This window comes from Mesoplodon bidens (genome assembly GCF_964165515.1).
Source record: "Mesoplodon bidens genome assembly, chromosome: 3".
Classification (NCBI taxonomy): domain Eukaryota; kingdom Metazoa; phylum Chordata; class Mammalia; order Artiodactyla; family Ziphiidae; genus Mesoplodon; species Mesoplodon bidens.
In genome coordinates, this window is record NC_138178.1 from 95,554,431 (window position 1) to 95,579,999 (window position 25,569).

Consider the following 25,569-nt stretch of genomic DNA (forward strand, 5'->3'; position numbering starts at 1 on the left):
TGGAATTTCCCATAGGACCCATTTAGTGAATAATGTTCTTAAAAATTTTTAACAAATGCAATGAGTCAGATAAGGTTGTGGGTTTTTTTTGTTTTTTTTTCTTGTTTTTTTGCGGTACGCGGGCCTCTCACTGTTGTGGCCTCTCCCGTTGCAGAGCACAGGCTCCGGATGCGTAGGCTCAGTGGCAATGGCTCACGGGCCCAGCCGCTCCGTGGCATGTGGGATCTTCCCGGACCGCCACCAAGGAAGCCCCCAAGGTTGTTTTTAAAATAACACCCCTAAATGAAAACTAGGGTGACCAACTGTCTTGGTTTGCTCAGGAGTGTCCTGGTTTTACACTGAATGGCCCTTGTCTTGGGAAAGCCTCAGTCCCTGGCAAACTGGGCTGGTTGGTCACTCTAAATTGAAACTGAGAACATAAAACCAAGGAGCAAATAAATTACCCAAAGGACAAAGTTAATAGAGTCCAGGTAAGTAGCAAGATTCGAGGCTAGAACCTAGATGAGCAGAGAGATGCCTTGTTCACTCACCCACCGGCATGATCTGGCCTAGTGTTAGGAGTGTGGGCTGTGAGTGAGACAGACCTGGGTTTGAATCCTTGCTCGGCTTTTAGCAGATGATCTTATGCAAGTTACTTAATCTCTTTCTCCTCTCTACCTTGGTTCCCTTATCTGTAAGATAAGTTGGCTTTAGTACCTTACCCTCTAGGGTTGTAATAGGGATCAAATAAGAAAAGCCACATAAAATGATTAGCTCAAAAAAAAAAAAAAGATTAGCTCAGTGACTGGACTTGGTTGGCCTACATAGTATATATTTAACATTTCATCAGGAGATTTCTCATAAAAGCCTGGATTTCTGACTTTTCTAACAAATCAGCAGGTCTTCCACTGGGGAGGGGAGCTGAATAGCAGATGTTCACTTTAGAAGGAGCATGTACTCTCCTGGAAAACATGGCCCCTGTCTGGCCCTCTACTTCATGTGCTTGGTCCTTTGGGACCATATGATTTCCATCCCATGTTATAAGCCTTTGCTGCTTAGAGTCACTGGGGGCTCGTTAGAAATGCAGGGCCTAAGGCCCCTTGCACTTTAATAAGATCCCCCTGTGGTACTTACAGTGAAGTTTGAGAAAGCACTGTTACAAACCACAGAGCATTATTCCTAACCAGGGTGAAGGTAGAGATCATCTGGGAAATTTTTTGTTTGTCTGTTTTATACCTATGTCCAAGGCCCAAGCCAGACTTACTGAAATCAGAGTCCCTGATATGGAGTATTCAGTCAGTCAAATTAATGCAAGCCACAAGATTTTGCTGTGCATATTTGAGAAATATGGCATTCAGTTTAGATGTAAGAAAGCTAATTGTTATCCTGTTGGGGTCCTCAGATGGAACAAGTTCTAAACAATGACAAGTTTACAATCTAAATATATTTCATGTTGAAATTCTGCCCATCAAAGGATCTGATTGTAACTTGCTCAGTGAAACATGGTTGCAGGTGGACTGACTTTTGGGAAGATGTTGCAGTTTGAAGGAGGTGTGTGTTAGTGTGTATCATTACTCATACCACCTGAACAGTTTGAAGGGAACTAGATTGTTTTGAGAAAGTTTTCATTGTTGTACTATAGTCTTACCGGTTTGCAGTGGAGCAGTGAGATTCTGAAAATAATACTACTACTAGCTGACTTTTTTCTTTTCCATTAAAAAATATTTTGTCTTGTTCTCAGGGAAATGTTTAACTCATTGTTGCTTTGATGGAGTTCTCTTTCTCTCAGTGTGCGCCTTCAGGCCTCCTAGTTATTATTTGTTAAATTACTTTTCCAAGGCTACTGATTGCTTCTCAGATGCTCTTCGTAACCTAATCAACCCTCCAAAGTTTCTTTGATCAAAATATCAGAGCTGCCATGTTAGAAATTCCCAGGGCTAATTCCTGTTTTATATAAGACCTTAGTATATAGTAAATTTATATCTGATGAATTTATCTTTTCAAGTTATTTCATCTAATTTTCTTTAATTCAGTTCTTCTTCAGGTAGACTTTTCATATAAATATTTGCCCCTGATTATTTTCTCTACTCTAAAATATCACTTTCTCTAACTGTTTTGCTTAGTAGTATAAAATGAACAACGGCATGTTGGAGAGTTTTGATGTTTAGCTGTAATGAACTTATCACTTTATCAGGTATTGGGAACTTCTGATTCCATTGCTTCATTCAAATTGAGTAAAATGAAAAAATGAAAAAGTTACTGAAGATCATTACTGTAGACTAGATCTATGGACCAGCAGTATTAGCATCACCTGGGAGCTTGTTAGAGCTGCAGAGTCTACTGTATCAGAGTCTGCATGTTAACAGGATGCCCCCAGCAGGTGATTTGTATGCACAGTAAAGTGTGAGGAGATCTGAATTAGATGGTTTGCTAGTCACTCTATTTTAGGATTATAAAAAATACCAGCATATGTGGTGGTGGTGAAAATAATGTCAGAAAGTAATCTTCTTTCCCATCTGCTCAATCCCTGCTTTATCTTCTTGAATTTCATTTTAATGAAGGTCACTACCTTTTCTAGATTGTCTTCTTATCTCCCCAACCATCCCTGTTGTCCTTCTTGTGGGTAACCTTCCTCTTAGGCACTGAGAGCAAGCATGTCCTAGCTCAAGTTCTCTACTCTTTCATGGTTAGTATTTTATTTGGAGACACACTTAGCCAGTATGGGATCATCTGTGCTTTGTGTACTTTTGATTTTCAGACCTCTATCTCCTTGGCATCTGCCTCAGGTCCGCCTGGCACGTTAAGCTTTACTGAGTCCATCCCTTACACCATGCTTCTTACCTCTGACTGCACATTAGATTCATCTGGTGAGATTTAAAAACAGGTTAATGCCTCGGTTTCATTCCAGAATTAAATTGATTTCTAGGGCTTGGCTCTGGGCATCTGTATTTTTTAAAGTCAGTTCTGAGGATGGGGTCTGGGTGATTCTGTTGTGTAGCTATGATGAAAACCACTGCTCCAGGGCTTCATCGTATTCATTCATTAAGGATGCTGTTCCTAGGTTATCAGGTGAGTAGGACATGATCACTGCTCTGAATTATTTCATAGGCTACTGATGAAGGCAGGCACTTAAGCAGATAATCACAGCATAGTGGGACAAGTAGAATATAAGAGCTTCCTGCCAAAGTATTTGACAACGCTAGAGGGAATGATGAACACTGGAGTGACGGGGAGGTGGCATTTGAATTGAGCCTCCAAGGATGAGTGGGCATTTACTGGGTGGGCAAGAGGGAAAACACTCCAGATAGAAGGACTAGCACTTATGAAGGTGTGGGGCTGTGGTCTTATCATCGCTCATTGTGTGTGTGGGCTACTGAGGTGCACTTCTCATCCATCCCACCTTCCTCTACGTCCTGTTTACTGTTTCCTCTCCACACATTGACACTATCACTACATTTCTCACTTTACTCTCTGAAACTCCAAATCATTTACCCTTAATTATTAGGTTGAGTTTTTTTTTTTTTTTTTTTGCGGTACGCGGGCCTCTCACTGTTGTGGCCTCTCCCATTGCGGAGCACAGACTCCGGACGCGCAGGCTCAGCGGCCATGGCTCACGGGCCTGTGGGATCCTCCCTCACCGGGGCACGAACCCGTGTCCCCTGCATCGGCAGGCAGACTCTCAACCACTGCGCCATCAGGGAAGCCCTATTAGGTTGATTTTTAAAATTACAGCTTTATTGACATCTTCTTAAAATACCTGTGTTAGTTTCCTGTGGTTGCTACAACAAATGATCACAACAGAAATTTATCATCTCTTAGTTGTGGAGGCCTGAAGTCTGAAATCAAGGTGTCAGCAAGACCACACTCTGCTTGGAGGCTCTAGGGAAGGATGCTTCCTTCTTCCACTTTCTCAGGCTGTTGACATTCTTTGGCTTCGTTGCTTTGTGACCACATCCCTCCAGTCTCTGACTCTGTCTTCACATTGCCTTCTCTCTCTGCCTGTGTCTCAAATTTCCCTCTGCTTTTCTCTTAAAAGGACATTTGTTAATGAATATAGGGCCCACCTGGATAATCCAGGGTGATCTTATCACAAGATCCTTAATTAATTATGTCTGCAAAGACCCTTTTCCCAAGTAAGATAAGTTTCATAGGTACCAGGGATTAGGATGTGGACATAACCTTTTTGGGGCCACCATTCAATGATACCATACAATTCAGTGGGTTTTAGTATATTCATAGAATTGTGCATCCATCACCACTATCAATTTTACATCATTTTCCTTACCCCAGATAAAAACACTGTACCAACTTGCAGTCACTCCCCATTTTCTCCCAACCCCCCAGCCATAGGTGATCACTAATCTACTTTATGACTCTATGAATTTGCCTAGTCTGGACACTTCATATAAATGGAATTATGCGACATGTGGCCTTTTGTGTTTGGCTTCTTAGTATAATGTTTTCAGGGTTCATCCATGTTGTAGCATGTATCAGTACTTTACTCTTTTATTGTTGAATAATATTCTTTTGTGTGGGTTTACCACATTTTCTTTATCCATTCATCAGTCGATGGACATCTGAGTTCCTACTTTTTGGCTGTTATATGTATCTTGGTGCACACGTTTTTAGGCGGATGTATGTTTTCATTTCTCTTGGGCACATACCTAGGAGTAGAATTGCTGGGTCTCTGGTTACCTTTTGAGGAACTGCCAGACTTTCCCCAAGCAGCTGCACCGTTCACATTCCCACCAGCAGTGTGTGAGAGTTCCAGTTTCTCCTGATTCTATTTTATTGTCTTCTTTTATTTGGTGCTGTTGTCAGTTCTGCCTTTTCTGATAACATTCTCACTAAGAAGAATATTTCCATTCCATTTCTGCTAGAGTCACAATTTGTTTCTCACATTAAAGAAATGAAAGGTGATTAGTTCTAATCTACCCTAACTGTAATATTTACATTTACTTTTGGTTTCACCCTGCTTCCCAGAAACTTAGTACAAAGAAGAAAAAAATTATGCCTGACTCCAAATCCATAACCATTTTAGCTCTCAAAACCCAAAAAACTCTCCCTCAGCTATAAGCTCAATGAAGGCAGGCACCTCATCTCTCACTTTTTCTTGTAAATTTTGTATGCAGCTTGTGGTGAGCTGTCCAGTATTAAATGAGAATGTGATTATTGTCTCATGTGTAAAAGGATTTAATGTTTTATAGGCTGATGGTTTTTCTTAATTATGCACAGATTTCTGACATATTTGGTTATTGTTTTTAATGTGCAGATGAACAGGAGACTGAAGATGTAACAGAAGAATGTAAAGAATCTTAAGCAAAGACTTGCTGGGGTGTGCTTTTAAGAAAGCTGGTAAATTTAGTTAAATCACATTTTTTTTCCAAATTCTTTGAATTCAGTGAATGCATTATAGAGACCATTCCTCAAATGATGATTTTAATGTTTGCATTCTCTCTTTCTGGATCACATTTCCTTGATATTTTTGAGACTCGTGGTATAATTGTTCAATGGTTTTTCTTCATTGAAATTCCTGGGAAAATTTTTTATTGCTAAATTTGCAACATCAGGGATACGTTATAGAAACCAACATTTTATGTATGTGTGCTACGTTAAAAACTAGTTGAAATGCTATGATTGTTTTGTATTTGATTTGATACGTTGCCACTTTATTGTGATTTAGACAGATTTGATCACCATAAATTGTAGTTTTGCCCCTGCTTTCCCTTCTTTCCTCCTCTCTAATGCCTGTTAAGTAAGTACAACTTGCCGTGGAGAGAATTGAATTTTCTCAACAAAGCAATGTTAGGCTATCCTTGCTATCTTATTAGTAATGGTACTTTTCATAAGCAGAAGTTTGACTGAATTATTACATATATTATATTTAGTTATTTTCTTTCAGAGTTTGCCTTTTACAATGCAGCAAATAAAGATCAGCTACTTAAAAAAAAATAACCTGTGGTGCTATTTGAAGAGAGAGGGTTTATTAGTTACAAGTGAGTAGCCTGGATTCGTGAGAACATTTTATGTCAACACTCCATATGATGAATTGGCATTAGAACTAGAAGTCCAATTTATTTCTGATTCTAAAAAAAAACAAAAAAACAAAAAAAACACTATTGTGCAGCATTTAACGAAATTTGTAATAATGTATATGTAGCATTATTATTTTTCACTCGAATGTTTTCATCTACTGATATTGCATAATATTAGTGATTGCTTACGTCAAATTTGCTTGACTTTTTAAAGTGAAGGCTTCTATAGCTACTGTTTTGAGAAGAATTGATAGGCAATTTCTTTTTCTAGCCTTTTTCAGTTTATATTAAAACAGCAGTGGTTCTTGATGATGTTAATGTGCTACAGTGTAATTTGTCTTGATGCTAAGAGTTTTGCTGTGGGTTGCCAGCAGAGGTTAAAAGTCATGATTTTGGACTCTCATAGGAGTGACGTGTGTGGGTAGGGTTTGGGTCAGAACAATCAGAGGAGAGAGGTGATATGGATGGGGATTTGCAGTGGTGATAGAGAGGAGCCATTTTTGCCCATAAGCCTTTCAGAGGAGTGGGGCTTTCTAAACCCATGTGCTTCTGGTGTTTGACATGTATGTGTATGTGTGTGAGAGAGAGAGAGAGGGAGAGGGAGGGAGAGAGGGTGAGTGGGAAAGAGGGAGAGAAGGCGAGAGGGAGATAGATGTTGGAGAGAGAGCTTATGCCTTTATAAACTGTTCCTGCAAATGGTATTTGGGGCAGAGTGAACCTTTATGTTAAAAGAGTTTAAGAGAAGGAAAGGACAACAGAATGATCTTAAGTAGTGAATTTTACCATTAAAAGAGGTGACACCATTCCATAGCATGTCAACTGAAGGTACCTCTAATAAGAATTGGCAAGCTGAATTTGTGTAATATATTCAACATGAAGGTTCCAGATTAAAAAAAAAAAAAGAAAGAAAGGTTGCCCTGATAGGGAAAGAAAATGTTATTTAAAAATAAGTTTTTATTTTAAGGTTCCTTTTAGACCTGAGTGTTTGCCCCAGAACAAGATAGAGAAGAAAAGATATAAAAGAGCAAGAGCTAATTCATTTCAGGAATAAATTTAGGATCTTAAAATTTGAGGTTTTTCTACTTATGACTCCTCAAGAAAATCACTGGCATCACCTTTATTGTAAATTCCCAGAGGACCTAAAGTTTATTGCCGTCCTATCCAACTCTTTGAAATGCATGACAATAAAATAGAAGGAAAAAGCTATACCCCGATGGCACAATTTTAATTTTTAACAAATCCTGTATTTTAGTACAACCTGATACAAAGGTCAGTCTTGGAGTGAGTATGCAGCATGCCTGGGAAAAACCTCCTGTTCCCAAACACTTTTTTCTGTCCCATCTTGATATTTTGAGTTACTTTTGTTCTGTTACTTAAAAGTGAATTAGAATTATCTCCCAAGACTTCACATGTTGAGCTGCTCTGAGAGTGAATGTCATGTTTCAAAGAATTATTTCTTTCAAATCAGTTTTCCAAATTTTTTAACCATTACCAACACCTTCTAGTTCCTGACTCTTCACCTGGATACCATAAAATGATTTGGCAATTTATACTTATATATGACTATGCTACCCTAGATAGATGTTTCTGGAATGAGAGAGATCAACAAGGAAAAAGAGTCTATCTCAATCAGCTAGTCCTTTTTGTTTTAATGGATCTCAAAGCGAGACCTTTAACCTACTCATAAATTTTTTTATTCTACCTGTTCTTATTAAAACTAAAAATTGGCCAGTGTTCTACATTCATGGTTAGCCCACCTGAAACTCAAGTTCTGCTTATTGTAAGGCATTGGCCTTCTCTTCACAAAATAATTTGATTTTTTATATGTATATATATTTTTAGGATTTCTTCCAAATTCGACTTGTCTCTGTAGTCATCTGTTTTTGACCAAAGGTATAGTTGTTCTCCAAAAAGTGTTACCTGTAGAGTTTGACCCAACTTTTCGAGGACAGTTCTTCCTCCATTAGCGTTTCTAAAGCTTCTCCACAACATGCAATGGTGTTGCCCACCCAGTGCCCTCATTCATGGATCAGAAGATGTAGCTGTGAATTCTATGTGCTTCACTCCTGTTTTCCTTTTTCATTGTTTTTAGAAACAGAACTGGACTTTGAAAAGGATTCAATAAATGACATTTAGTGACATTGGTAAAATATGAACTTGTATCCTTTTGGGTCCCACATCTTGGAGGGGACATTTCTCATTGCTGTGTTTTTAATATGACAGGTTAATTTGTTGTTCTGTTCTTCTATTCCACAAATCCAGCAAATATGTCATCTAAGCAACTCAGTCTTCCTAAATCGTATAGGAAATATGAATGTTCCTGTTACTTACTGTGATTTCTTTTTCAATATACTCTATTGGTTTGAGGGTGGAATTTACCCATACCTCATAACATAAAGCCAGAAAACAAATAAACATGGATACAGTAAGTATAAATATAAATTTCCATATGATTTATTGTTGTTCCTTGTACATAAGAAACAGTAATATACAACTTACACTGCTTTAGAATGTAAAATGGATAAAAATGTGTACAAAAAAAGCACATTCCTAGAAAAGTATTGGCAAATAGTAAAAACAGGGAGAGGGTAACAAGCAAAAAACAAATCAACAAAACAAAAAGAAAAACGAACAATTCTTCAATTCAGTGTGCAAACATTTTATAAAAATAGAAATACTAACTCTACAGGCAGTATTTCCTGATAAATTATTTAAATAGCATATCTACACAATCTGAGATATCTATTCCAATGGCAATGAGAAAATAATTTATAAAAATAAAGCAATGGTATACAAGATGATAGAAAAACACAACTTTCAGAAAATGTATTTAACATTTCAATGCTGTTTCCTTATTGGGAATACTTTTCTGTGAAGAATTTTTATACTATGTACAACATTGACTTTTTTTTTTTTTTTTTTTTTTAGGTACTACAGTAGCTTTAAGTTTGTTAGACACTTAAACTCTTTTCTGCTTGATCCAAAAATTCTTTACTCAGTCACACAACAAATGAGGTAATATTTGTATACAAGTTTCACCTTTGTCATTTTTTTCTTTTGGAAAAAGGCAAAAATAATAAATGTAGATGCTTTTCATCTCCCTGGAAATAGGCACAAGGGATGGAGCAAAACAGTATTAAAGCCCTCCTGGCTTTCTTTGCAAACTAAAAACACTTGCAAATGGACAACCAAATAATTCCACATGAAAAAATAAAGGAAAAAAGAAGAATCCCAAATCATTCAGTCTAAGCACAAAACGAAGAGCAGCGTGCTGTGCTGATTTCCTTGTGCCATTCCTATGAAAGTTTTGCTGATCAATCTCAACTACCAGCTCTCAAACACTTTCCATGTGAAACCTAGATTCCAGGTAGAACAGAGTTAATAAATAATCTGTATTTACAATCTTACAGTCATGAAGACTTGTAGCAAAGATGATATGCTTATGCTTCTTCCTGTTCCATGAATAGTCTTTCAGACAGATCCTCCAGAATAAGTAAAAAATAAATATTTTACATTGTAAAATGTTTGTTAAAAAAAAAAACACCAAACTACAGTCCAAAAGAGAAAAATTGGAAAACTCCATGATATTCAGGAAAAAAGAGAGAAAAGGAATGTCTTAGTTGATAATTTTGTGCCTTTCTAACCATAAAAATACAAGCATGGCTACCTTTCCCTTGGGAGGTAGCCCAGTGCTCACTGAGATGGTAGGTTTTCTTATTTCCCTGCTACATCTGCACAAGCTACGTCTGGAATACAACTGACAATTTCAATATAACCAGGCCGTGGCAGCCAGCACTGCCTTGTGCTGGTTTAGTTCTGACTCCCTGTTCTGGTTGCTACAGGTGATGTGTAAGGGGTGGAAATCCGGGAGGAAGTCCACAAGCCAGTCTTTTCCTTCCTTCCCTGCTTCTATTTAAGTGCCTATTTACGTGGGTCAATCAGCTAACATGGGTCAGCATCATGAAATCCATCAACAGTCTTTCCCCTGAAAATGATTTAGTACCGAAAATGTAACAGTCCCTCCATGTTTTCTTCATACAATCGTCTCTTGGGTATGCGCCCTCCCCTTAGGGCTTCGGCCCCGCCCCCCCCCATTCCCAAGGGAGTAGGTCAGGGCTGGTTTTGTTTGTCAATTCTAGCGAGTCCTCCCTTCTCTCACACGCCTGAAAACGCTTTGGAGTCCACTGCTCAGAGCTGGCCTCACAATCGCCCTCTGCCCTGACAAAAGCAGAGTGGGACAGGCACCTTCCAACCGAAGCAAGTGGATGCTTTTGATTTTTCAAAAGCCAACCAAAGTCATTGTTTATATCCTTGGAAGATTCTTCTCATTCAGAGGCTGAATGCTGAGTCTGATTTGGAAAACTGCATTTTCTTGAGGCAAGTCACATGTTCTAAGAGTCCACACTGATGCAAGCAGAGAGCAAAGGCAGGCAGGGAGGAGTGATCCTGGGGTTTTTCTTAATCCCATGGTTCCAGAAGGTGCAATACCAGCAATGGTTATGATCAGTCTTTTCATCAACAGTTTGATGATTAGGAATCTGTTAAATAAATAGACAAACAAATACATAAACAAACTAATTGATCAAGGCATTGTCATCTTAATATCCCTTAATACATTAACAACCTAGGCATAGCTCTACTTTTATAATGTCAAAAGCATATTTTAAGATTGTCAGCTTATATAATTACACATTAGTGTGTTGGAACATGGTTGCTAGGAGATTGACACTGCATAACCTTCTAGAAAGTGTGCTGTGCTTTCTAAGTCTTTCAGTGTTAAAACTCTAGGGAGTTTTATTTTAAAACTTAAGACTCAAAGATTACACCATAAGTTAAATACTGAGGAATAGCAACCATATATTTTTACGTGCTTCATCTTGTTGGCTCCAAGCTTGGCCCAGTAAACGTTTATTAAGCACCTGTTTTGTAGGAGACCCAATGCTAGGCTCAATGAGAGCTTAAGTAACCATTAAATGAAAAAGAATGGAGAAAAAGAGAGCAAAGGTTAGTAGTGAAAATTAATTTAACATGCCAGTATGAAGGCAATACTCCTTTCCCTTCCTTTCCAAGAGGGAAAGGTTCTGAAAGACAACCTGGGCCATAATGGCATGAATAAAACTAAGTGGTATGCAAGACATGGAAATGTAAAATTTTAAAAACTTTTAGGTATTATTGCTGGGGTCTGAACTGTACAGGAGCTTGTCTGCAGTTTACTTTGTGCTGGCTATGAGGAGGACAGAGATTGCTAAATTAAAATGGTTCACAAGGACTCAGGACTTCATAAGCCACAGTTCATAGGCACTATTTCATTTTTTATCATATGCCTTCAACAGCAAAATATAAATAACCCTTTCTCTAAAATAGCCTTTAAATCAGCCTCTCCCATGATTGGCATTCTTGGTATTGGTCTGAACTAGGGATGTCAACTGTATATTCACTGTCATTTTGCTCCTACCTCTGCATTCATATTTCAGGTCAGAGAAGAACACCATTTCTTGAGAGAAGACGAACAACCCTAGCCTACCGCCAGCATAGGTTTTGTCATAGATGGGTCCTGAGTCGGCCATGATTTTCTTCCCTTCATACATCACCACTCTGCAGGAAAAAGGAAGTCGCGTTAGTGACACCCTTGCTTTTTGGTCCTCTCCTTCTCTCCTGTCAGTGTGACTTAAGTGAAATTTAATCAGAGCAATCTTACCTAATGAAACCCGTCTTTGGCCTGTGGCTCAGACGCCATCTGTAGGCGGTGAAATCTTTCCAGCCTATGTGACGAGGGTCATGCCACAGCGTGCGTACCTGGAGGAAAAGGAAACAAAAAGGTTGAAACAGGCTCATTATGAGATTTATATTTCATTCCGTGAGAAACGGTGCTTGAAAGGTACAGAGTTGACCTAAATTAGAGGGCTGCAATGTAGGATTTTTTCCCGAAGGCCTTTTTCATTAGATGTGTAGCCTTGAATGTACATATAAAGCAGAGAGAAGAGAAATTTTTGTTTGTTTGAAGAGGCTAAAACTGCCTTTGGATTTGAAGTGGGCTCCCCTCTCAGACCCTAGGATGTTTTTTCAAAGCAGAACTTAACACTGCAGTTGGTGAGCGGGGAACGTGATGATATCTAAGATTCCCTGTTGGGAGGCTTGGCCAAAGCACAGCATCCCTTGTGCTCGTCTAGCACCTCTCCCCCTTCTGCAGGGTGTTGTTCTCACCTGGCCAGGGGTGTTTCCTGTGTGCCACAGGGCATTCCGCAGGTGCTCGCCAGGCCCCGTGGTGGAGTTCACGACCTTCACAGAAAGGCCGGAGTATCCCTGAGCCCTTGTGGGGTTGGTGTCCCAGTAGGACTGAGTGACTTGCTTCCACATCACAACGTAGAAGCGGCTGCTGGACTGGTAGCCAAAGACAAATCCGGCATAGTCATCATCCCTTTCGGTGTTGATGAAGAAGGTGCCACTGAAGTCCACAGCGTTAAACTCATCATAACCTGGAAGAGGAGGCCAGACCCAGGTTAAAACCCGCAGCCTTCAGGAGGTTCTCTGTTACATTCCTAGGCATTTTTAGCACCCATGGGGACACACACAACTGCCAGCTTTTATATTTGCTTCTTTCTCCTCTATGCATTGGCCTTTCGTTAGAAGAACTCACTACTCACCTACAGCCAGTCCAGGATCACAGTTGACAGTCTGGACGAGTTCTTTACCCTGATGGCGTACAACCCAGTTAGGGTCATTTTGGGATGTCCCTTTGGGATCTAGAGGAATCATCTGGAATCGGCGGAAATCGGTCTCACTGATATCAACGTTTTCGGGACAGATGTCATCGATGTCTGGCACATTGTCCTGGTCAAAATCATCTTTGCAAGCATCACCTCGACCATCACCTGAGGCCAAAAAGGCAAGAGTTCAGTGAAATTCTGAAATAACCGTGACTGGTGCCAGAAATTCAGTGTCTTCTCAAAGCTGACATTTGGTCTTTTCATCCTTAAATGCATTCAGCTTTGTTTTTATTTCCTGAATCCAGACAGCCATGGTTTCAGTGACTCTCTTTAAAAGTGGCCCCAGTGACTCACCATCAGAATCCTTCTGGTCAGGATTGGGCACGAGCCTGCAGTTATCCCTGTCATCAGGAATGCCGTCATTGTCATCGTCATGGTCGCAGGCATCGCCCTTGCCATCCTTGTCATGGTCGGCCTGGTTGGCGTTGGGCACGTAGGGACAGTTGTCCAGGTTGTTCTGGTGGCCGTCTTCATCAATGTCCTGATTGTTGTCACAGGTATCTCCAATGCGGTCCGAGTCAGAGTCGAGCTGAAAGAGACAGAAATAGAGGGTCAATTGGAGTATGAATCATTGATGCTAAAGAGAACTTATGGAAGATTCTCCGGTGTTTGATTCGGCCAGTGAGGTTTGAAGTCTATATGCCACTTCCAAAAGCTAGTTCTATTAACAGATTTTAAATGTTTTTCTTCTTGACCCTTGTTTTCATATGACAGTTTTAATAGGGATATTTGGTTTTTCTTATAGAAAACTGTCTAAATAAAATTAGAAAGCATTATCTAATCCCCAAGGATGGAATGCCATGTTAACTGCTTATATTTTAATGATAAATGAAATTATTTGAGTACAATTCGTTATTTTCCATTTAAGTTTTCAATTAGGAAATTGTTGACACGTCAACGTCTACTCTAGGTCATTAAATCATGGCAACATGGCACTGCTTTTTATACATACTTGGTAATCCATATGGTGGGATCAATTATTTTCTTCTTTTTTAGGTATTTGGTTTTATATCTCTAGTCCATAATGGTTGTCAGCTGTTGGCTCAGGTAGTCAGAATTCTAAATTTTTTCAAAACTGTATTTCTCAGAGTACTTTTTTACATTATTCAGTGTATATGGGATGCTTAGGGATTATTTATACACAAGTTGAAATTTTTCTTGCCAGTATTTATGCTCTTTGCCATTAAGATTTTTACATGATTCATTAATTGTTATAAACTTTATTATTATCTGAAGAACCAAAAACTCATCCAGGGAGGTTAAACGGCATTGAGGTTTAATTTATAGTAAGATCTAAACTCAAAATAGATGACCCTCAATGCCATTTGATCAGGAAAGCTATCCCAGATCATTCATGCTTTCCCATTATGGCCCCAAAGAGGTTCATCCTGTTGCTTTCTGTTTTAGAGGAGCTCAAATGAACAAAAACATTAGGAGCTCAGCTGGACTTCTCATTTCTTGAATCTTTTAAAAATATTCCCATTTTTCAAAAGCTGGTTTCTGTGTTTTCAGAACAATGCCTTAACTTTCACAGCTAGAAAATAATGATGAGCAGTTACACAAGAAAAGAAACAAGAAAAGGAACTTGTGCTGGCTGATGTCTATTTGCAGCACTCCCTAGTAGTGCTACGGAGAATTATCTGCTTGCAATGCCAAACACTTGAAGAATGACAAAGAAACAGGGATTTCTCCAGTTTTGGGGAATTATTTTTAGTTTGAATTTCTTGCAGCCAGTTTATATCATTAGCCGTGAAAATGGTTGTGTATTGTGCTTAGGGATATTTTCTTCCATCTCTTAGTTTCAAATATGATTAATATTCCCGTAGAGTCGTCAGTCACAGATTTCTGCTTTGTATAATTTATCTTAACAATGGTAGATCCCACTGAGCAAGTCACGTGGGCCTTCTTGTAGAGGACAGGATTGACATTACAAGACTGTCACACTAAAGACTTATGAGACTCTGCGAGGAACTCACGTCAGGCAAACTGCTCACATGAAAATATTACAATTGGCTATGAGAGCACTGAGAGCCATGATAATGGAAGTGTTTGAACTCTATTTAACTCCTCTAGTTTTTAGAGGCCTAGAAAGGGATATTCTAACACTTTACTGAAAGATTCTGAAAGGAATCCACCGACCTGATCTGGATTGTGTTCCAGGGGGCAGTTGTCACACTGATCTCCAACCCCATCCATGTCAGTGTCTCTCTGGTCCACATTGTAGACATACTGGCAGTTGTCCCGTTCATTGAGGATACCTGCAGAGAACAGGGGACAGGTAAGAGCTGGAATCTCCAGCCTCAGCTGTTTCAACCAAATCGCACACTAACAGCCAGGGCCGCTCAAGGTTGAGAGCCAAGCGAGAGACACTCGGGCCCGCTGGGGTCAGGGAGTGCCTTACCGTCCCCATCAATGTCTGCTGCGCAGGCGTCTCCTTCCCCATTGTTGTCCGTGTCAGCCTGGTCTGGGTTGTGGTTGTAGGGGCAGTTGTCACAGCGGTCTCCCACGTCGTCTCTGTCGTAGTCATACTGGGCTGGGTTGTAATGGAACGGACAGTTGTCCTGCAAAGAGAAGAAGCAGAGCATTTTACAACACGGTCCATGAAGCCAGCCTCAAACCACATGCAGAATATTTATAAAACTGTGAAAACCTGCAACAATTATTTTCTATTTAGTGGATATACTAATTGAATCCTCTGTAAAATGGTCACTGCAAAAGTTAAAAGCCAGGACATAATGAATGAAAAATGAATTCCTGTTGGTTACGAGTCAGTGAGATGTAAATAGAAACTCAACATCACTGCTCTCAGTGCGCTCAAAGAAAATCTTAATGTGGCTTAGAGGAGACATTTGAAACCAATCTGGGGAGCAAAGTGTCATTTGTTCACATATTGTAACCTCTTGCTCCAACTGGGGGAAGGGAAGGTTGTGATGAAAAACAAAACCCTCATTTAAAAATTCTCTTGGCAACATCTATGTCCTCAAACTACTGAAACACAACAGATAACTTCTGATGATCCTAGATATCAGTAATTTCATTGAATCTTAAGGTGTTACAGGCTGTTGCTGAATACAAAAGCTGAAAGAGGAGCGGAAAACGTTTTTTACCCTGTCATCTGGAATTTTATCATTGTCATCATCATCGTCACAGGCATCGCCGATTCCGTCCTTGTCATAGTCTTCCTGCCCTGAGTTGGGAAGGTTGGGGCAATTATCCTGGAAAGAGAAGACACATTACAGCTGCAGTTTGCATGCCTTTTGCTTAGCTGAGGCATCAGAGAGTGCACGCAAACACTGTAGACAGAACTGAATGCTGCTCTGTGACAGCATGCATTTTTAATGGGAAGACAAAAAAAACCCTTTTCTTGGGGGATATATATATATATATACACACACACACACACACACACATATATATGTATAAATAACATAATATGTATAAACACTCTAGACTTTTTACACACTGGGAACACAGCCATGCTCTGCTGGTATTTGGTAGAGAAGTGAACATTTTTTTGACAACATAATCGACTGTGGAACAGAACTGCCCACAGGGCCTGCTGCCCATTCATGTTCTTGGCACCAAGTGATTTAATATTAATAAGAATTAGGGCTGCTCTGCCTTTGGATGATTTAATCTTTCAGTTTCATTTTCAGACTTTTAAGCATTTAAAATTCCTCAGCCTATTCCCTTGATAAGGGCTTTCTGGAGGTGGGCGAGGAAAGGGGGGGCTACCTTTTTGCAGTGGTAAGTTGCATTGGCCACGCACACCAGGTCCTCGTTGGGCCAGCCGTCCAGGTCTGTGTCCTCCCCACAGATGATGCCATTGCCGGCGTAGCCGGGCTTGCACTCGCAGCGGTACATGGGGTCACTGTAGTGGCTCAGGTAGTTGCACTTGGCATTCTTGTTGCAGTCGTGTGTGCCGTCCGTGCAGGGGTTGCGGGGCTTGCACACCTGAGGGTACAACATCCTGACATTAACGCAAAGCCTTCGAGAGTCCCCAGACACCACAGAACCAAGAACCCAGATCCCCATTGTCTCTGAACAGACAGAACTCCATGGGAAGAGTGTGGGTCCTCCCCATCCTCCCCTGGGTATGTCCAGGTTACAGGCTAACATGGCTTTTTGTGCGTCTTCCTTGAAATTGCTCAGCACCTAGGCACTTAGAAGTCCATCCACTCACAATTTGTTCCAGAGCAGCATTGTCAGATGTGATGGACCTGTTTTCCTTGCTGGAGGTACAGTGGATTTTCTAGTCCCATTTCTAAGGGCTAGGTTGTCCACTCACCCCCTTCCCTGTTTTTTGTGAAGGGTATAAGATGACGTTCCCCCCTTCTGTGGCTCTTTCGCTCAAGGACACCCCTCCTTCACTCCCGTCTACTAGTCCCCTCTGCTCTACCTGTTTGTTGCTGGTGGCATGTTCCACGCCCCGGCCGAAGGGCTGTGAGCCAGAGAAGCGTGGCGGGCAGGGCAGGCAGTTGTAGCCGGGGTCTGTGTTCTCACACCTGTGCTCTCCGTTGTGGTTGAAGCAGGCATCAGGGACTTCTTTGCACTATGGAAGAAACAGCAGTTTGCTTCGTGTTTAGAGAACACTGCCAAAGGAAATGACTAGGACAGGCGAGCTGCTTTCCTAGGTCTGGTAACTCCCAGCTTCTCACCTCATCAACATCTTTGCACCGGATGCCATTTCCGCTGTAGCCTGGGGGACAAGCACCACACTTCCAGCTGCCATCAGGGTAGCTGGTACACTTGACGTCAGCAAAGCAGGGATTGGACAGGCATCCATCTGAGACAAGAGAGACAAGCAAATGGTGGGTCTCAGTTGCTGCCCAGTAACTGCCATTCTAGACACTTAAACCAGGGTGTAAAATATTGTAGGGTCTAAACAACCGATAGCTTGTTGAGATTATGCTGCCCATCTGGCATTTTAGAGTAATCAAATCACTCAGGACCATTCGAAGCCGAAGCCCTGTGAATGCTGACCATGGCATTCAGTGCTCTCGTCCTGGGCTGCATGGCTTACCGATGGGACAGTCCTGCTTGTTGCAGATCTGGTTTTCTGTCACATCACCAATGCAGTCCTTGCCTCCAAACTGGGGTGTGGGGTTGTTGCAGAGCCGACTACGTTTCTGTACCCCTCCTCCACAGGTGACAGAACAGATGTCCCATGGCGACCAAGGTCCCCAGCCTCCATTGACTGTAAGAAAATGAGCCACAGGCCAAAGTTAAGGCCGATTTTCAAACGCCGTACCTTCACAGGAGACTCTCCTGAGTTTGTTCATGCTACCCTGACACATGGAAAGAATGTTCTGGAAGAGGGTGAGTCTGCAACTGTTCTTTCTGTTTTCCATTAAACGAAGCTGCTGCGCTGTGCAGGACTGTGCTTCTATTTGTTTCTCTAGGAAGGAACCTTTCCCCGGCCATGACCCACCGAGCTGGAAGCTGCAGATGCCTGGCAGCCAGCTGGGCAGAGCTGCTGCCCGGTGATGCATGCACTTACTGGGGCAGGCATCTTTCTGGCAGGCTTTGGTCTCCCGAGCTTCGCCCTCACATGGCTTCCCATTCATCTGGGGGCTGGGAGAGTTGCACAGCCGGATTCTTGTGATCACACCGTCTCCACATGTTACAGAACAAGACGACCACGGGGACCAGTGGCTCCAGCCGCCATCCTGTTTAACTAAAGGACAAACCAGATGGTTAGACGGTGCTTCCCATGAGCCAAGCTCTGTGCTCGTGCCTTTAAATGCATTATCTAAACAAAATCTTCAGACTAGCCCTATCAAGAACTGTTCTTACCCCCGAACTGCAGATGAGGAAAGAGCCTCAGAGAGGGTAAGTTGTGCTCAAGGGTGCACAGATAAGGGGGAGACTTGGGATTAGATCCAGGGGCTAGAACCTGTGCTCTTAACCTCTGTGTTATGGAGCTGCTGTTGGTGACGACAAGGACAGGTCAGTTCTCCACATCCCCAAGCGGCCAAGATACTTACATCTCTTGTCACACTCCTGAATGTGGCAGGTCCGTGTCTGCACGGAGGAGCCCTCGCATCTGTTGTTGAGGCTGTCGCAGGAGCGGCCGCGCTGCTGGATTCCGTTGCCACACGTCACAGAGCAAGAGGTCCACTCAGACCATGGGGACCAGCCATCGTCCGCAGAATCGCTGGCTGCAGAGAACATGGGCGCATTTAGCGTGCAATCATTAAAACAAGCTATTCTTTAGACTGCTCTGCTCAGGACTTTCTTCTTCCCTTGCTAGAGGGTGACAAGCAATGTAGTTGTTAGGCCAGTGGCCAAGGGGTTTATGCCAGGTCATTCTGTGCACAGCCTCGAGTGGTTGCACGCTTTGCCTGGGCTGGTACAGCTGAGCCTTTTCCCAGTGTGTGTTCCTGTTCATCACTCCCTCTCTCCTCCTGTCTGCGTTTCAAATGAGTTTCCCTTTTCTGACTTAAGATATTTCAGTAGGCAGTTCCAGTCCCAGGCTTCCAAAAATACTTGAGTTTTAGGCAACTTACAGGAGTCACTTCTGCCTTTCAGGGGAGCCAGAGACCATGTGTTTGGCAGATGAACTTGAAGGCAGCGGAGTCGCTGTTGGCTGTGGCTCCAGCTCGGTCATGAGGTTAGTCAGTATGTTGCTTCTCTCACCCTAGCGTTTGGGACCTTTTCTGCACATTTTCTCAAGAGGAAAGTGCATTTGTTTATCATCTGCCCAGGCACGATGACTACAGTCACGTCTAGCTGTACCTGACACTAGACAGACAACTTGTTTTCTCTTGCCATCAGCTGGAAGCTTTCCTAGCAATCCCTGATTCAAGTTCAGAGCTCCGCCAGTCCCCAGCTGGCTTTGTTCCCTTTAACCCACACCTGAAGTGAATGCTGAACAGAAAGTGACATACAAATGATTATGACAGTGCTGGTATCACTAACATCTCTGGAGGGGACTGGTTATTCTGAGTTGTGATCAGTGTGTGTAGGTGCAGGGGGTGTGGGAGGTGTGGGTGTGAAGGGTGAGTGCTACTTTCCCGTCTTATTTATCTTAGTTGTGATGAATCATTTTAATGACTTGTACCTACTATATTGTCTCAGCAAAGTGATTAATTCATACTGGCAACAAAAGCCAGGGATTGGGTACCATGAAACAACACAGTGCCCTATTTCTTTTATGGCCCTGACACTCAAACTGCTGTTTTGCCTTAGGTCTCTTATGTCTGTATACAAAATGGGTAGAACTTTCAGGCCCAATTAAGTCCAAGGCTCGCACCAAAGCCATCCATTTCTCTGGTGAGCAGATTTTTCTTGACTCTAGGCCATAAGGTCAAATTCTAAAAGCAGTCAACTTTGAGCTATCACTGCTACCGATTCCTCTCTTCTTTCCTCAAAGCATAGAATCGTTCTCAATAAGCTATACCAAGATTATTGCCTGTACTATGATCCAGGGGGTAATCAAGTTTAGTCATAATGGCACTTTTGGCTCTCTGCAGCAGACAAGCCATCAGTTAACCAGATGTCACAGCAAGAAACTCAGTGAAGAACATCTGATGGAGATGGGAGTGGGGTTCAAGCACTATGTACAGTTGATCCAGTCGCTGAAGCATGATTATGCAGTTTTAAGAACTTACGCCAACACCGCGGGCAGCATTCTCCATCAGGAACTGTGGCATTGGAGCAGGGCATGATAGGGCAGGACACTTTTTTGCAGATGGTAACTGAGTTCTGCAGGGCAAGAGTGAGGGAGAAATGGTTTACTAGGCATCTTGCAAGCCGAAGTTTACATATTGAAACATTTCCAGTACAGGTTGAAACGTGGTCAGGGCTGTAAATGCTCTAGTGGAATGATTTTAATAGAAGATCTGCCTCTGTCCTGTTGGCAGCCACCAGTACTGTAGAGACAGTTCTGGTGCTAGTTACTGGTCACTCCACCCCTTGGAGAGAGCTTTCTTAGTTGCCACTTAGTCACTTTCTCATGCACAGGACAGCGTGAAGAGTTTCTCCAGCGGGAACCACTGAATGTCATGGGTCAGATCTATTACTCTGCATCTAAAAATCAAACTCATGAAACCCAGCCAGGACTTTAAAAGTTTTAAATTATATCTTTATGGGGAAAAGAAGATCAATGAGCATCGTATTTTCTCATGTATAGATCTGGCTTTATATTCTATTGGACAAGAATGGGAATTTAGTAAATTTGACTCCCAAATCCAGCAATCCGTGATTTGTATTTCAGCTTGACTTTGCTCAATGAGTCAGGTAAACCCCTGTCACTCCCCTGCCCCTGGCGTTGCAGGGTGGGCGGGGGGATCCAGAAGGACATACACACTGCAGGCAGTGCCACCTGAGCTAAGTGGACAGCTCTGTCCTAACATGTTGGGCTAAGTGATTTGAACAGCAATCAGTACTGTATGAAAAGAATCTCCGTGTCACAGCTGAATACGAATTAGGGTTGGGGGGAAGAAAGTTCAACTAGGTTTTACTTACCTGACATTCAACACTTAGCCCTTGAACTAAAGCAGGTAAGTTACTGAGATGTTTAAGTAGGTATGTTCTTTTAGATACTTAGCCTGGGGTATTATTAAGACTTCGAAAACTCTTGGGCATTTAAAGATTTTATAGATGTCATAACTGCATCTTAAGAAGAAGACACCACTTGGGTTATCAGGCCATGGAACATAAAAAGGGCCTGTGTGGCTATCTGGATCTTTCCCCAGAGATTGTGGCTTCAGATGCACCATCTATTCGTATTTCAGTCTCTCGAGCCCCTTACCTGGCAGCGACACTCAGTGCAGCTGTCCACCGTCCATTCCTCGCCATTCCTGTACTGGACTCCATTGTGGTAGCAGAGCGGGGGCCTCCTCAGCTCATTGACCAGCTCTTTGTTCTCTTCAGTCTAAAAGGGGGAGAAAGGTCATTAGCGTCCAGCCTCACTTTCAGTCCCTCAGCATCATCGGTGGTACACGTTCGAGGGCTCGTGCTAGCGGGCGGGGGGCGGAGGCCACTGACCACTTTGCGGATGCTGTCCTGCAGGGTGGTCACGATGGTGCGCAGGCCCCTGAGCTCCAGGACCATGTTGGATAGCTCGTCACAGGAGATGCCACACATGGCTTGCAGATCCTTTGTCTTGTGGCCAATGTAGTTGGTGCGGATGGCAGGGCTGGAACCGTTCACCACATTGTTGTCAAGGGTGAGAAGGACACTGGTAGCTGCCAAGGAACAGAGGAACACAATGGGGAAAGTTATAGAGGATCTTCAAGCAGAAGATCTCACCTGCCAGTCCCCAGGGTTCCTAGCTGTAAAAGACATTTCATTTTGGGTGAGGGATGCAGGAGGATGGGATGCATGTGTGTGCTGTTGGAGGTCACCTTTATATACCTCTTAACTATGTTCCCCGGGGTAATTTATGCACAACCACCATTGCATACGTTTCTCAACTTGTTTTGGGCGGAATTGCCCCAGTTTCCCTATATGCCCTAAAAATAGAAGGATACTTACAGCTGGAGCAGCCTTTGTTCCTGAGGATGTCTTCTGGTGTGGTTCCAAAGACAAATCTCACATTCTGCAGCACACCCTGTGGGCAGAGGACACACATTATTTGTAGACGCTTGGTGGGGTGGGGGGCAGGGGTCAGTGGGGGAGACTGTTTATGCTAGGAAAAGCACACAATAGATGTTCTAGAAGTTTCAAAGAACTCCCTTTTAAGATCACCATGTCAAAATAACACACCAACATGAACTGCCAAACAACTTCAAAAATCTTAACTGTGTCTGGTGCCAAGTCTTCAGTGTTTTACAAAGAATTCAGTTATCAGCCTACTTGGAGACACAGGAAATGGAACCTGATACTGAGCCCGGAGGATATAATGACAGTCTCCAGTGTCAAAGAGTTAAATGTGGGAGTTTCAAAGCCACAGATACAAAGATCTAGACGTTTAAGCACGGAAGAAGCTGCAGCAGCAAATAGCCACTATTTTGATCTTTTCTTTGAGACCGGTTACATTCCCATGAGGAATCAAATAGCAAAGTGGTATTTATTCTGCTCATAAAAGTACCCACTTCAAGCAATATTGTAATTGCTGGAACACATTTGAAATAAGTTATTTCCTTGAGAAGAGCATAAGGATTATTTAAGGTTTTGAACAGGCTATTATAGGAAAACCATTTCTTGTTTCCTTTAGTGGTTTTCAAAGTCTGGTCCCCAGAACACCAGCGCCAACCTCACCCTGGAACTGGTTAGAAATGCAAATTATCAGGCCCCATCCCAGACCTATTGAATCTGAAACTCTGGGGGTGGGGTGCAGCAGTACCCATTGTAGCAAGTCCTCCGGGTGATTCTGATGCTCCCTGAAGTGTGAGAACTGCTGCTTTAATGCACAGGCAGTATTTCCTGTCCTAGAACCCCTCCCTGCCTCTCCTGTGATTGCCCTCCTGGCAGATCAGCTGCCTCTCAGTCGACCCCATGGACCAGGAATTGAAGAGGCCTCACCTGGAAATTGTCATTGACACCTCCTTTGGCAATGCGGAGCCTGGCGATGCTGGCCAGGTCCCTGGTGAAGATGCCTTGGATGGGAGCGTCCAGCTCAGCATTCTCCATCTTCTCACAGTCGATGTACAGCTGGGCCCTGTCCTCCTGTACAAACAGGGTGATGCTCTTCCACTGGCCGGTCGCCAGGAGTGCTTCTTCCACCGACACCACATGCTGCTTCCCCTGCACAGTCAGGCTCAGGTCCAGGGTGCCCGCCTTGCCGTTGGAGACTATGCTGAAGACCTGGCCAGAGTGGTCTTTCCGCTCCACGGCCAGCAGCGTGCCCCGGGTCTTCTTCATTTGCCTCAGGGAGGCCAGGAGGAGGAAACCTTTCTCCGCCCGCACAGCATCCACTAGGTCTTGGAACTTGTCGTCAGGCACAGGGGGAATCAGGTTGGCATCCTCGATGCGGAAAGCGGGGCTGGAAGGGTCAGGACCCTTCACCAGTCGGCGCCCAGAACCCTTGCGGGCAGCCCCCGTGAGTTCAAAGATGTCAAACACGCTGTTGTCTCCCCCAGACTCTATTAGACAAGAGCAGGACACACGGTGAGCTCTCTGGGCTGGGCCTGGGGTGGGGCTCAGCTCGGGGGTGTGGGGCAGAGGGACAGGGTGAAAGCTCCTGGCAGCCACCGAAAGAGCTGAATAAACGCCAGGGTCACAGGGAACCTGCATCCCGACGTTTGGTCAGGGCTCAGGGGAGAAGCAGCTGGGAGAGAAGTGCACGGGAGGGAGGCACACCTGGGGTAACCAGACCTCCTCCTCTTCCCTCCCCCCTCAAAAGGTATTATACAGACTCACCTGGAATGCGGTTGGAGCCGCACACATGCCACAGGAACAGGACACTGAGTCCCCAGGCCAGCCCCATGGTGGAGCTGTTTGTGCCCAGCAGGGAGCCTGCAGCAAGAAGCACAGAGCCCAGGGTCAGAGGCAGCCACGCAGGGCGGGTGGGCAAAACCTGGCTGGGCTTGGGGCCGGGTCCCTGGGGATCCCCCTTTGGCTCCACGTTTGAGGGAATGAGGGGCAACAGTACCTACTTTGGAGAGGGCAGCAGGAAGAAAACGAGAGAGTTGAGGGGAGGAGATTGTGGGGCAACACCAACAATCGGGGGGCGGGGTGCTTTATCCTTAAGAAGTTGAGGGTAAACAGCAGCATCAAGAGATATAGTCTGGGGGCCCGGGGGGAGTCTAAACTCTTTTCTAGAGGACTGATAGAAAGGTTTAGGGAAGACGAGGAGAAGAAAATCTTGGGGTGTCCTGGCGAGTTGGTTTGTGAAACCCAGGGCTGGAGAGGATGGCCCTGGAGCCCTTCCATGAGAAGAGTCCCCCAGCGGCTGGGAGGGACAGGATGGGGAAGGCGAAAAGTATGAGATCCGGGGTCCCTGAGGCGCTGAAGCCTGGGAGCTCCAGGTGGATGGCCAGGGCAGCACTGGTCCTCGGCGGCCGCCCAGGGACTCCTTACCTGTGTGGACACGGGTGTAGCGGCCGGGGCCGGCGACGAAGGCGCAACGTCGGGACCGAGCGCTGGAGAGGCGCGGGCAGAGCGGTACGCCCGGAGGCCGAGGGATCGGAGGCTGCGCGGGGAGAGCTCGCCGTGGTGGGCGCTCGGCGGCCGGGCGGAGTGCACTGGCTAGCGAGGCGGCGGAGCCGCTCGCTTTTAAAGAGGCGCTCACATTCCTGGGGTTTCCTCTGGCCAATGGGAGGCCGCCGGGCAGGAAGCGGGAGTGGGGGGGCAGTCTGGGTTCCTCTCTCCGCCCCCCGCTGCCTGGCGCACAACTTTCCAGCTAGAAGGGGAGGGGGTCGGGCCGAGGAGCACTGGAACTTCTCAGAAAATTAGGTGCCCGCCCACGCGGCCTTGGCGCTCATGGGCTCGGCACTTTGGCTCTGGCGCCGCGCGGCCCCGTGCGCTCTGTGCGCATCCCGAGCCGACGGGGCTCTGGACACCCACCCAAGACCCTTAGGGGGGCTTTCAGGCAAACCCTTTCCCTTGAATGCCTGCGCGACAGCTGAAGGGTGGACACGAGCCCGTTTGTACGGGAAAAAATGAGCCCGACGGGGTAAATAGGACCATGAGGAAATCAGTTGTTGAAGGAGTTCCCTCTTGGGTACTTGTTGACCCTCGTCCATCCATCCAGGTGGGGTGGGGACCATGGGGCCCACTTGGCGCCGCGCTCCTGCCCTCGCCCCACGCCTGTCCTCCTCCTGACCCCGCCCCGCGAGGGACGTGAGTACGGTGTCGCGCCGGCCAGCAGGGCGGCTACGGGGCTCGGCTTCCCACGGCGC

The 25,569-nt window shown here is 44.1% G+C and overlaps 1 protein-coding gene across 1 annotated transcript; it reads right to left on the reverse strand.

Annotated features, from left to right (window-relative positions):
* Positions 1-8,444: 8,444 nt before the first annotated feature.
* On the reverse strand, positions 8,445-24,926 carry THBS1 (thrombospondin 1). Its single transcript, XM_081227801.1, has 22 exons — positions 24,749-24,926; positions 24,089-24,184; positions 23,252-23,811; positions 22,262-22,337; positions 21,773-21,972; positions 21,537-21,659; positions 20,395-20,488; positions 18,769-18,942; positions 18,282-18,458; positions 17,805-17,978; positions 17,440-17,567; positions 17,181-17,333; positions 16,517-16,735; positions 15,889-15,996; positions 15,183-15,342; positions 14,921-15,039; positions 13,076-13,310; positions 12,659-12,886; positions 12,219-12,490; positions 11,713-11,810; positions 11,470-11,609; positions 8,445-10,552 (listed from the first exon to the last, which is right to left on the reverse strand). The coding sequence occupies exons 2-22, from the start codon at positions 24,153-24,155 to the stop codon at positions 10,545-10,547; spliced, it is 3,513 nt and encodes a 1,170-aa protein (XP_081083927.1). The 5' UTR covers positions 24,156-24,184; positions 24,749-24,926; the 3' UTR covers positions 8,445-10,544.
* Between the last annotated feature and the right edge of the window lie 643 nt (positions 24,927-25,569).